This window comes from Oculina patagonica, chromosome 3, assembly GCF_052425735.1.
Source record: "Oculina patagonica isolate OP01 chromosome 3, crgOcupat, whole genome shotgun sequence".
Lineage (NCBI taxonomy): Eukaryota > Metazoa > Cnidaria > Anthozoa > Scleractinia > Oculinidae > Oculina > Oculina patagonica.
In genome coordinates, this window is record NC_135760.1 from 5,667,259 (window position 1) to 5,679,765 (window position 12,507).

The 12,507-nt window shown below is 39.3% G+C and overlaps 2 protein-coding genes across 2 annotated transcripts in view; one reads left to right on the top strand and one right to left on the bottom strand.

Annotated features, from left to right (window-relative positions):
- Positions 1-6,879, bottom strand: LOC144645100 (ribonucleases P/MRP protein subunit POP1-like). Its single transcript, XM_078504573.1, is given in 7 exon segments — positions 1-885; positions 888-1,264; positions 1,676-1,987; positions 2,528-3,397; positions 4,166-4,253; positions 4,944-5,189; positions 6,417-6,879. Coding segments are annotated over 7 exon segments (2,859 nt in total). The 5' UTR covers positions 6,759-6,879; the 3' UTR covers positions 1-261.
- LOC144645199 (acyl-protein thioesterase 1-like) overlaps positions 6,827-12,507 on the top strand; it is a 12,794-nt gene continuing 7,113 nt past the window's right edge. The window contains exons 1-4 of the mRNA XM_078504690.1: positions 6,827-7,034; positions 9,476-9,507; positions 9,759-9,824; positions 11,313-11,360. Coding sequence (XP_078360816.1) covers positions 6,897-7,034; positions 9,476-9,507; positions 9,759-9,824; positions 11,313-11,360 — 284 coding nt within the window. The 5' untranslated portion in view covers positions 6,827-6,896. The remainder of the gene's footprint in view (positions 7,035-9,475; positions 9,508-9,758; positions 9,825-11,312; positions 11,361-12,507) is intronic.

Genomic DNA, 12,507 nt, shown 5'->3' on the forward strand with positions numbered 1-12,507 from the left:
GACAGAAAAGACGCTTTAATATACGAAGTTAGGGTCTTCACATGTACTGTAATAATAATAAGGTCTGGGTAAACATGTTAACACTTAAGCAGAAGAAGAACCAGATAACCAACCAGTTATGGACACTGGAACTGATAGAAATGTCAAATGTTTCGAGCAGGTTGACAAGCTTTTGAAACATCTTCCTATTGCATCCAAGCGAGCTTAACTTTCATGAAAGAAGAAACAACTGTACAGTTAGCGCCACTGAAAGAACTAAGACTACAAAATGCTCAAATAAGCAAATCTATACTGCTGCGTGGAGGGACCCCGGACCAACACCACAACCTCTCCAGTGCTACTCGTAGAAGAAAGCAATTTCACAAGACCAGGTACGGCACAAAAGCCTACTCCAAACCCACAACCACGGGCAAGAGAAAAATGTCCTGACGAAACAAAGCCCACAATTTCTCTAGTGCAAGAGTTTCTTAAAGACTTGTTGGTAGTCTGAGCCTGCGGACCTTTGTGCAGAGGTTCTACGGGTCCAGAGGCGTCCTTGCATTTCGTGAGTTTTGATGTGTCCTCTTTTGAAGGAATCGCCAAGGCTGAGTTGGGTACAGGGACGTTTCGATTGACCATACGTATTAGAACGCATACCAGAGAATTGAGATCATCTTTCGTGACAGAATTCAAATCTTCCATTTGTGGAGGTGTCTTACTCATCGTCACGTAATGTTCGGAGCCTCTCTTACGTGGCTTTTTGTCACGCAAAACATAGTTCCGCAAGGCAGATAGTTTGGAGCGTGACCGCAACACGTAAAGAGGCTGGACAACTGAGGTGTCCATCTGAGGCGACTCGCTTGCAACAGCACTACCTTTAGTTAAATCACCAGTAATCTCGTTGCGATCTCCATCGCTGAATGGCTGGAAGCTGCCTCGCAAGTGCTCCAGTCTTTAACGAGTTCTCTCCATGGAGGACTAAATGGGGATCTTGCACCTAATTTGTCATAATTAGGTCTTTTTGCCGGTGGGTATCGCTTGTACTTTGCCTCGCCATCCTCTTTCAATTTCTTATTGTGCGCCTCTCCTGCAGGGGTGTCTGGGAAGTCATTCGGAAAGAACAGCACTCCTTGTTCAAGGGCTAACGTTTGACTCTCTTGGAGTGCCCCTGTTCTTGCACCTCGGTAGACAAAGGCTATCCAAAATGCCATGGCCCATCCACTGGGAAGAATAATGTCCCAGCCACTGCCGTATCCAGCACCTACACCAGTATTTCTACTGGCACCTAGAACATGAAGGAAAACAGGGAAAGGAAAGGTGTTACAAATAGTGTTTCTATCTTTTTATGGTGCTGGCACACGGAAGAGCATGCTGCAGCGATAAGTGAGTAAACTCTTTATTTATAAAAGTCTGCATACGAACCTAGTGGCCCAGCAGGCCGGAGCTAACCACAGTTGCCGTAGCATGAAGCAGCTAGGATTATTTCTATTCCCCCCTGGATGGGATACTAGTCCATCGCAGGGTTACCCCCAGCATTAAATTTGAGGGTACCCATTTATACACCCGGGTAAAGAGTGGCACTATGAGAGTAGAGTGATTACAATAATCTTGCAGTTTTGCCCCTGTGGCATGTTCCTGCAACAACAGCACCTTTATAACTGTCTGAAATCCAAACTTTGGTTGTAAGGCAACTAACCTGAACACCCTGCTTGCTGTATAAGAAGCACAGGAATATGCGAAATCTCATCGGGATTTAAATCCAGCTGGGAGCCTGGCACTAGGAGTTCAGACCTCCTTCTGTTCAACTCCTGCTCGGACACTTTTGTCTCTTTCACTTCACGACGGACAGATTGATCCCAGATATGCGAACCTGCCACATCAGATGGCCAGTGGGATATTACATGCTCAAAAGATGGCTTCTCCTTTTCAGCTTTGCTCGTGGCTTTATCTGTACTGTTCATTATGTCATTTGATGGAGGAACGGTTTCGTCACACAAGTCTGATTCATCTGTGTAGCAAAGAATGTCATGTAAATAAGATGGGAAAACGTTTGCCTTGTAATAACATCTAAGGTACCTGCATGCAGGCTCGTCTTTGTTTACAGTTTATTTCTGTTTTATTTGTGCGACATATTTTCATTGTTTACCACAAACTGAGAGCTAGATGTTGAATTAAGAGGAATGAAGTTAAACTGAAACGCCAAGTTATGAGCCAATGAACATAACACTACAGAATCTTCAAAATTTGCTAATAGGTTTAATGACATATACACGTACAGAGTCTTATCTGTCACTGATGGCAGTCACAGATCAAGATTTACCTTTCAACATGGTGATGAATTTTACATGTTACATTTGTTAAAAAAAATCACAAAAGAACCTGACGCATGGACACTCAAGCGAGATTGGAAAAATTGTAATTCTTCCTGTTAACTTTTATCTTGTTTAGATTCAGAAAAAACTTTTACATTCCCCCAAACTTTCATAAAAGGTTGCATTAGGTTTATCCACAGGTTAATGGGACGTTGACATATTTTTTACATAATTACCAGAACTGATGTCTTCAGTAGTGCTAGTGATGCTCTTTTTCTTTCCAGGAAGGTATAGGCGTGGATCAAGAACAGTGAGACCAATGACACACCCAGGGGGGAGGACTGCTGGCGAGCTGGCCTTCTTTAATTTGTCCCATATTGCAGCTTGTGCCAGAAAATCCTTTGGGTTGTCCAGTGACTTTTGCCACCATTTTGCCGAACTGTTGTTGATGCGCTTGTCATTGAAAAAAGTTGTTGATTCTTTGAGCAAAGCATTTGTGTCGCTTTTGCTTTCACTCTCTTTGTGTTTTAAATCAGTAGATAGTTTTAGAGTGTTTGTAAGTAGAGCATGTGATTGCGGCCCTGTAAGACGTAATCGAAGTAAATCATATTGACGCGAGGCCACCTTTAACTCTGAATAATTAGTACCATTAACCAATGGAATACTTTGAGTTCCTTGATCAGGTTGTTCCTGGACAACAATAGAATCCTTGTCTACAGCATCAGGAAATTTGCTGTCTTTTTTGACCAAGGTCCTCCCTACAGAGTTACAAGCTTCTGTTATTGCATCAAAGACTGAATCAAAACTTGCAGGATGAGACCAGATCCACAATTGAGAAATTTCCTCTTTTTCACGAATCTTATGGCTTGCTTTGAGCAAAGTTTGGTCCTGAGTTATGCCATCATTCTCAACATTTTGCTGTTCCATTTGATGCTTGTCTGTATGTTGTACATTTTCACTGGCGTTCGTGGTTTCTGTTGTTACCATTTGCCTCCAGAGAAAAGACACAGGGCTGATTGCACCACAAGGAAATTGGTCAAACTTGTATAACATTACATTCCCTTCACGAGTGCCATTCAAATAGTGTTTGGCAGCAATGGTTAACCCTGAAAAACAAATTAAAACATTTACAACTTGTAAGTTGACAAGTAAATTATAGTAATGTTGTATGTGTACATTGTATGCATCTGAAAAAAAAAGTTTCAAAGCATTGATTCCTCTTTCTGGTTACAATGTAAGTTATTTTTTAATGTCAGTTCAGTGAAACAGTCAAGGGGAGCAGGGATGATGCAGTGGTGAGAATGCTAGCATTGTATGTGCATGTAGCCTGTAGCCACCATTGTAGCCTGGGTTTGCTTCAGGCAGGCCCGGTGCCAAATGTGGGTTGAGTTTATTGCAGTTTCTGACATTTGCAGACTGCAGAATCCAGAATGCAAAATGCAGACTACAGACTTTTCACTCCTTTTAGCCTACATTTACTACTTATATGCACACCAGTTAGCTTACTATTCACTCCAGTTTGCCTGTCTGAATAGCTCTTCAGTTAGCCTCTTTACGGTTACCCTGTAGCTTTTAATAATGGTAATACCATTACCACGGGTAATCTGCCAGAAATCCCGGTAGTAACATCTGATGATACATTCTCTTAGTCTGTAGTCTGCATTGGGCAGACAAAAAGTTTGTTGTTGGTTCCCGTCCTTTCTCCAAGGGTTTTTTCTCTGGTCTCTGTTTTTCTCCCTCCTGAAAAACCAACATTTCCAAATTCCAATTCGACAGGACCCACATGAAAACCAGCTATAGTGAAGATGATGATGTGGCTTATTCTTTAAATAAAGCAATATATTTATTTAACAGTCAGTCTATCATATACAAACCTGTTTCTTGACTTGTCAAGTGACGAATGGCTTGAATGATCTGACTCTGAACACCAGTAACTTCAATACAGCCATAATAAGACATGTCCTACCAAAAACAGCATTGTAAATATTATTGTGGCGTTCAGTGATACGCAAACTCTGAAATTCTAAATCCAACTAACGATTGCATCTTTTGCTGCCGTCAATCATACTTATTATGGTGACAGCCAACAAACCATGAAAAACAGAAATAAACAAAATGGATCGAAATCTTCCAATCACAACTGACAGACATGTCTTTTGACCCGGTTGAAGTGAACTTCTGTTTCCCAAGAGGTCTGCTAAGATGATTGACAGCAGCTTTAAGGATAAACCGTTGGCTGAGGATCGAATTTCAGAGTTTGCACCACAATTAAACATTTTTTTCTAGATTTTTTGTTTTCAACAGTTTGGAGCGTAAAACGTTACACTGACATTGTCTAGAACTTTTAATCTCTTCAGGGTTCCTTCAGGACATGATAATCAACACAATTAAACAACACAGTTAAACAACAAACAAACAAAAAAACAACCAAGATGCATACAACTCAAAAGGTCAAGATACACAATGTACAAAAAGTATATCAGTGACATTGACTTGTTCCTGCCCTCTTTTCAAATGAAACATTAAAACTATAAAATTAAAAGTCACTTTTATTATTGGCTTCTTATTTTAATACTGGCAAGCAAGTAGCACAATTTGCGGAAATAAGGCCTCAAGTGCAAAAGCACCTCAAGCTACGTTTTTAGTGAATACCTGTAGGATGCAGTTATTCTTTGCAGCCCTATAAGCTGCTCTAAAGCCTTTATCGTTTGGGTGATCTGCCAGCCTGTAGCCCCATGCATCAATCATCTTCATTCTTTTTGCATGCCAGATGTGCGTCTCAAGCCAGACATGTTTACGTTGTCGACGAGTGTACTCCTCAAGCAAGTTTTTGGGTTGACGGCGATGATGCCTACTTTTCTTCTTAGGTGTTTCAGGTTTGTTAGCTGTGTTATGCATCTAAAGGAGAAGACAATCTACATGCATTTACTAGAAAATTTTACACAGATCTAACTATGTATATGATGATTAAAATCAAATATATATCCATGCGTTCCAGCAACAACTGACACACATGCATGCCTGGTTAACTTTACATGTGCAATGCAAACACTCAAGCCTGGTTTAATGACAGATGCGACACAAACGCAAATGCGTATCCAAAGGCATTCACACATAGAACGCAAACGAAAGGAACATAAGATACGTAGGCACAGTTGAAGTCTTTTTCCAAGATGGCAGACATGTCACGCTTCACTTGCTTGCGTTTGCGCTTGTATTTGCATTTAAAATGGTTTACATGTGGGACACAAATGCAAATGCAAATGCTAGAAAACACATGTGTGAACTACTGCAACTCAAATGCAAATGAAAGCGCAAGCCAGGTGCAAAAAATGGACAACTCTCCATTCCTTGCGCTTGCATTTGTGTTTGCATTGGGCTAGTTCACACGTTTTTCCTTGTGTTTGCATATGTGTTTGCGCTTGCATCGCACATGTAAACCAGGTCTAAATGCAAATGCAAGTAAGAGTATGCACAAACACAGCCAAAAAGATGTGCTAGCTTAAGGCAGTGCAAATGCACATAAACATGTAAGCACAGGGAAGGGAAACGTTTCCATTTGTTTGTTTGTCTTTAGCATTTGGCTTGTGCTTATCTATATCTATGAAACTGCTCCAAGCGTGAACATGCAAAAGTAAGTGCAAACAAACAAAGTGAGACCTGTCTGCCACCTTCAGTGGAAGTGCCTGTGTACATCTGTATCTTACATTCCCTGGAAGGAGCATGAAAATTATGAAGCCCACATATGGGGGAGGGGGTGGGGAGTAGGGAGTAGGGGAGGGACCACAAGATAGTATAAAGTCCAAAAAAATTAAAGTGATAGGGGATACAAAAATTTTTTTTCAGGGTATAGAATTGGCAATTTTGGGGTCACAAAGTTTATTTGTACTTTTTTGGGGGTGCAGTGAGAGGAGAGATGGGGTCTGAAAAAGTGGAAGCATTTTGGGAAATTTAATTATTTTATCAAATGTTTTTTTGTGGTGTTAAATCACGGCAGGTTCAATCTTATCTCCTTACCAAAAGTATAAGCTTAGTAGACGACTCTTAGACCATTGCATCATTGCATTTCCTTGACACCACGTGTTTTCACTAGTTTTCCTAGTACAGAAATCTTTTTATTCATACCTCGAATGAAGCACGCTGACGGAGACGAACGGGCATTCTTTTGACATTGTGGCTCATTGCTCTTCTCCTCATGTGCCTTGGAAGTGTTTGAAACACTCGCTTTCCTTTTAAACTACCAGCTTCTTCGATTGCAGCCACCATGTTCTTTATCTCCACAGCACGAGCCGAGGCAAACTGCTCTGCGTTAATCGCTCTCGGAGCTTGAGAAATGACTGCAGTGGAGTTGAGAGATGGCTGCAGTGGTGTGGAGGCCTTAGTTGGTGCAAAACCTGGAATATCGCTGTTTCTTTTTCGTTTTCGACTTTTCCAATTCTGCTGTTTTCCTGCACTCGAAGAAGCCATCTTGGTTTCTGAAACTACAGGCAATCGAGTTAGCGGTTTTGTTTATCTAATTATGCGTAAGTCGCGTCAAAAACGAGTTGAACTCGGCGCAGCCGTGTTTTCGTCTTAACTTTCAACACATGTTGTGGTTTTCGGCGGATGTTTATATTCAGATTTAGCATTTTTCACTTGTTTCTTCTACTGTACGGCTTCCTTCTTTTGTCTTGTGTTGGGGGCAAGAATATGTCGGTGTTACCATCTGTAGTTGTGCAAGCAACAGCCAAACATACGGCATCGGTGAGTTTTGTTTTGGTAAAATCATATTCTAAGAATCTCTAGCTCGTTGATGTGCAAAATTAATGCATTCATTTGAGTTTAGGAGCTAATTACTTCAACTTTCGAACAGTTTTGTGGGTCTGTTTTTATTTCCTCCCAACATCTTCTGCAAAGGCGTTTACAAGCGTTGCCTTTTGTGAGATTTGTAGTGAAGAAAATGTTTATAAGTACATGCATTGTATCAAAAGTGACGAAATATAAGACTTACTTCATATAGCCCGGCGCTTATCTACTGATCAAGTCTTCCTGAGTCTTCTGTTATGCTTATGTACGCTACAAATTGTATACAGGAAACTTAGAAAGATCAATATATTTTAAATAAAGTATGAATAAAGTTTGAAGCCAAAAACAGACAAATACAAAGAAGTACATGTTTGTTGACAAAAAAAAAATTAAATTAAATTAAATCTAAGGCTTATCTCCCTCATTTCGCCAGGTGTGCGGAACCATTATATCTCACTTTGACTTAAGAACGTTTTAAAGGATTTTGAATAAGCGTCAACAAGTTTTATTATCAATTATACAAGCACTCACTTCCCATTGATCTTACTTACATGCAAATGTAGCTCCCAGCTACACCAGAGAAAGTGCACCGGTAAATTGTTATTAATACATGTAGCTATAAATGTTGGGGAGTTTCTTATCTTTGCAGTATGAAACAGCTGTAAGCTCAGATCACTTGATGGACCTGACTTGTCAACTAATTTTACTTCATTTGTTACTTATTTTTGCGGACTTCATTTTCACGATTTTCAAAAAAATTGCGACGTTTAAGACCTGTGAAAATTTATTCTTAACGTTTCTCACCTATTTTTTTATTGTTTTAAAGTAATTTTTGGCCTTATTGTGAGAATTAATTTCTGCAAATATCCTCTAAATTCTAACAAAACCTTAAGGAAAATGTCATAAATTTTGTTTGGAGATTAATTGAAGTATCCCATCAGACCAATTGAAACCCTGAAAGGTTGTGGAAATTGGATTGCCTGCAAGCAAATCAAAAAAGAGACCTACACATGTACATCTGTCATGTACATGGTAATATTACAGTGACTGTATTATTGTGTGTGGGAACTAAGGCAGTGATCCTATTTTTAAGCATACCAGCCAAACACCGGACCTTGGGCTTTGTATGTACACAAAATTTACTTGTACGTGTTTTTCAGACTTGTAAATGTCTGTCATGTTAAAAAATTAAATACTGCATCCATTTGCATATCTGGTGAACCTTATTTAATTTTCTTGAAAACCTGCAAATTTTGCTTACTGCATACATGTCAACATGGATCATTGTCCATTGTAAAGAAAAAGATGGTGGCTGTGCATTTTACCATCAGGGCTCAAGACCAACGGTAGCCAACTAGCCAAAGGCTAGTAGAAATGCAGTTTTGGCTAGTGGGTTCTGGGCTTTCACTTGCCAAAATGGCTAGTTAAAATTTAAGGAATTTGATTGAAAGGAAACCATACATCGAAATCGCTTCTGAGTAACAGAACTCACAAGTACACTGTCATCACGTATAAAATTATCAAACTGAAAGACTGTTGACAAGCTGAAATAACCAAAAAGTAACCTAAAATTAAATAGTGGTAAAAGAGCCAGTGAAGACGGCAAAGTGGCTCTGCCTAAACTTAAGGTTGCTTGAGAATTCTGGCTAGTAGAAAACTGTCACTAGCCAATAGGCCAGATAGCAAAAACGTTTCTTGATCCCTGACCATAATACCTTGTGAACCTAACACAGTTATTTGGCTCATCAAAAGCCATATTTTTTTTGCAAAATCTGCCATACATGTAGTACTGTCTAGCATCCATCTCACCCTTACAAGGCTGTGCTCTAAGAAAAATTACAAGGAGCCCAAAGGTTCCAAACTATGAGATCCAGGGTGCCCAGTATAAAGCTAAATATATGAAAGAAATAAGATTATCTGGTCGCCCAAAGACAAAAGTTAATCACCTGTGGCATCTGGGCACCCTTAGAGCACAGCCCTGCCTCATGGTATGTGGGTAAAGTTCAGTACAGTTTGTATATAGGGTTAGGAAAGTATTGTTTATTGAAGTCATCTACAGTCTGTGTGACAGTACCTGTTGGCAGCTGCTTAATTTCTGCTTGCCAACCTGTAAGGCACTACAGTGTAGTACCCAAGTTCATTTATAATTAATGATGAGTTTATCTGTCCTAGTACTGTCTAACAACATTACATGTGCCAGGATTGAAGTTTTTGAACCTTTAATGCATATTTTTTTAAACCTTTTAAAGAAAAAAAGTAGCCAACTTCTCTGTAAGCAGATTGAAGAAGCCAATGCTTTTCATCAGCGGTCAGTGCTTATTAACAGTACTGAATATCTGATAAGCAAACCTATTTAAAAATAAGAAGGTGCTCATTGTATTATCTTTTTTATATTCTAGTTGATATTTCTTCATGGTCTTGGAGACACTGGGTAAGAATTATTCGTGATTATCTCCATTTACAGTGTGTTTTTATAATAATGAACATTGATTTTAACTTAAGCATGTGATAACCAATCATATGCTGATGTGTTAAGTTATTAATTATCTGCCTTGCATAATTCACCTGACATGTAGTAAGTACTACATTATTAATAGTCATTTCTAAAATGAATGATGACCAGTAGAATTCTGCTTCAAGGAAATTAATACTTATTTTGGAACTATATTGTTTCCCTGTTAGACATGGCTGGAGTGCTAATTTTGAGTCAATAAAGATGCCCCATGTGAAATGCATTTGTCCTAATGCGTAAGTAAAATTTTTTAACCATGCATGTTTCTTGAACTTTTTGTTACATGTAGCTGTAACCACACACTTCACAGTCAGGTAACTACTGTCTGTCAGTCTTGTTACATTCTTGTCAGTTCAGTACTTTAAAATAAACAGTACAATCCGAGACCTCCCGGAAACCACCAGGCTTACGGGAGGCCACCTCGGTCCCATATGGAAACACCTGGGATCTTTCTTGAACCAGTCCGGTATGGTCTAAAGCTACATTCACATTAAGCCGAAACATGATTAGTCTCGCAAGTCAAATACTCGGAAAAAAGATTTTCCGAGTTCCCCAACAGGAGTCGAACCCGTGACCTTCCAGAATACTGGTTGGACGCTCTAACCACTAAGCTATGGGGGACTTATGGTGAGCGAGGTCATTTACTGGGTTCTTATGTGTGACACATGTCCCTCACCATGAGTCCCCCATAGCTCAGTGGTTAGAGCGTCCAACCGGTATTCTGGAAGGTCATGGGTTTGACTCCTGTTGGGGAACTCCGAAAATCTTTTTTCCGAGTATTTGACTTGCGACCACTTCTCCACTTATTTTCACTTTAACCCAAGTCACCACTTATCATATGGTTAGTCTCATCACAAATGAAACATGTTTCGTTGTGAAAAGTGTTCACATCAGGCAGTACATTGCGCGAATCCTGATCGAAACATGATTAGTCCGACCAATCATGATTGAAACTACCTTATGAGGTAGTTTCAATCATGATTAGTCTAAACAAGTTAAAAATGGCGGACATGGGGTGAGGAGGCGAGTGCCCAAAAGCTTCAAATTTGGGCTTTCTATTTGACCAAATATTTGTTTAAAATATGGGCTTAATAAAGCGATGCAATATGATAGAAATTGGTTTATTATCGGTGATGGATAGAAAGCAGAATATGTGGCAGGATATCAAGTGCAGCATTGCAATGCAAAGAACAAACTTCACAAAATAATAATCTTCTGTTACCGATTGATAGCGCAAATTCTGACAATACTGTCTTCTTGCTAAATGCTTGAAAGCCCTGCTTCATCAAAGGGCTTGAAAATAGACAGAAAGACAAAGATTAATGGAAACTTTATTTTAATTTCGAGCTATATTTTACGGTTAAATAAAGTGTAAAGATTTATGCAGGAACTGTGAAACCGCATAAATTACACACCAGGCATGAAACGTGTTTGAAACAGACACCTAATGTGAACAATGCAAAAACAAGCATTTTGGGGGTTTTTTTCTAAACATGTTTCGGGTTAAATGTGAACACAGCTTAAAACTGGACCTGAAAACCAGCAGGTCTAGTTTGCAGGTCCAGTTTTGGATCTGTTGTGATCCATTTGTACTGGTTCCTGAATGGCTCCATTCACATTTGAAACCGTTTGAAACTGGTAAACATAGCCTAAGACTCATTCCTATGCAGTCCACATTTATGTATTGTTAATTTATGCCTATTTCTCTTGTCATTGTTTTGCAGACCTGTTAATCCAGTGACATTAAATGGTGGTTTCAGAATGCCTACATGGTAAGTCTAAAGGTAAAAAAGTAATAAAATTGGTTATGTAATAAAGTGCCAATTGAAAAAAGATACCCAGAGGGTACCCAGTTTTCCTATGGCAGAGCACTTCAGCAAAGACCGTCATTCTATCTCCAACGTCCAATTACGTGGAATCAGATTTTTGCACCGGCAACAACATCAACCGGAAGCGACAGGAGATGAGAATGATCTTCACACTGGGCACCTTGCGACCACGCGGGATGAACATTAACTTCTCATTCATTTTAACTGCACGTGCTGGTTTTTGAACATTATTTTTAAATTTTCAAATGCGCGGCTAGTTAGTCGCATTTTCTTTGGCGACGTTTAGCACCGAAGAAGGGCTATTGCCCGAAACGTCTGGGTTTTTTTAAAAAAAATCTTTTTATAGGCACTTAATTATTACATAACCAATTTTATTACACTTTTATTTTTTAGTGCCACACAGTAACTTTGGAACTTTTGTATTTGTTATTAAAGTCTAAATGTAGTTTGGCTGTAACAAAAGATTTCTTAATTTATTATGAGCGTAATGACTCCTCATGGCACAGGCAGCATTGCTTAGCCTAACCTAAGCTAGCATACCCTTGCCTACAGTGTACCCTGTCCTATACCACCCTACCCAACCTCACCCCACCCTACCCCAGCAGCTTATTTGATACTTTATTAATGTCAGAAACTGCTCACTTCACATGTGCTTATCTCAATCCTGTACATGCCAGTGGGCACATTGGGCCATTCACTTGTACATGCTTGCAATTGTACATAAATACCACATTAATTCGATTAAACGCCGCCCTTGAATAAATGCCACATTTTAGAGCAAAAATGTTAATAAACGCCACCCTCAAATAAACGCCGCATCATGATGCTGCGTTTATTCAAATAATAGACTCAATAAGCGAATCATCAATTATCAAGCTTGAGCAAGCCTGAAATAATTATTTTCCTTGATTGTAACAATGTTTTAAGATTTGAGATGAGCACTTCAACATATTCCTGTTTTTTGAAGTTTCAAATGTTCAGTTATCATGCTATTATTTGCAAGAAATGAATTGAATTTTAAATAAACGCCACCTCGTATAAACGCTGCCCTAAAATAAACGCGACATTGGAATCACGAAAAATTTAATAA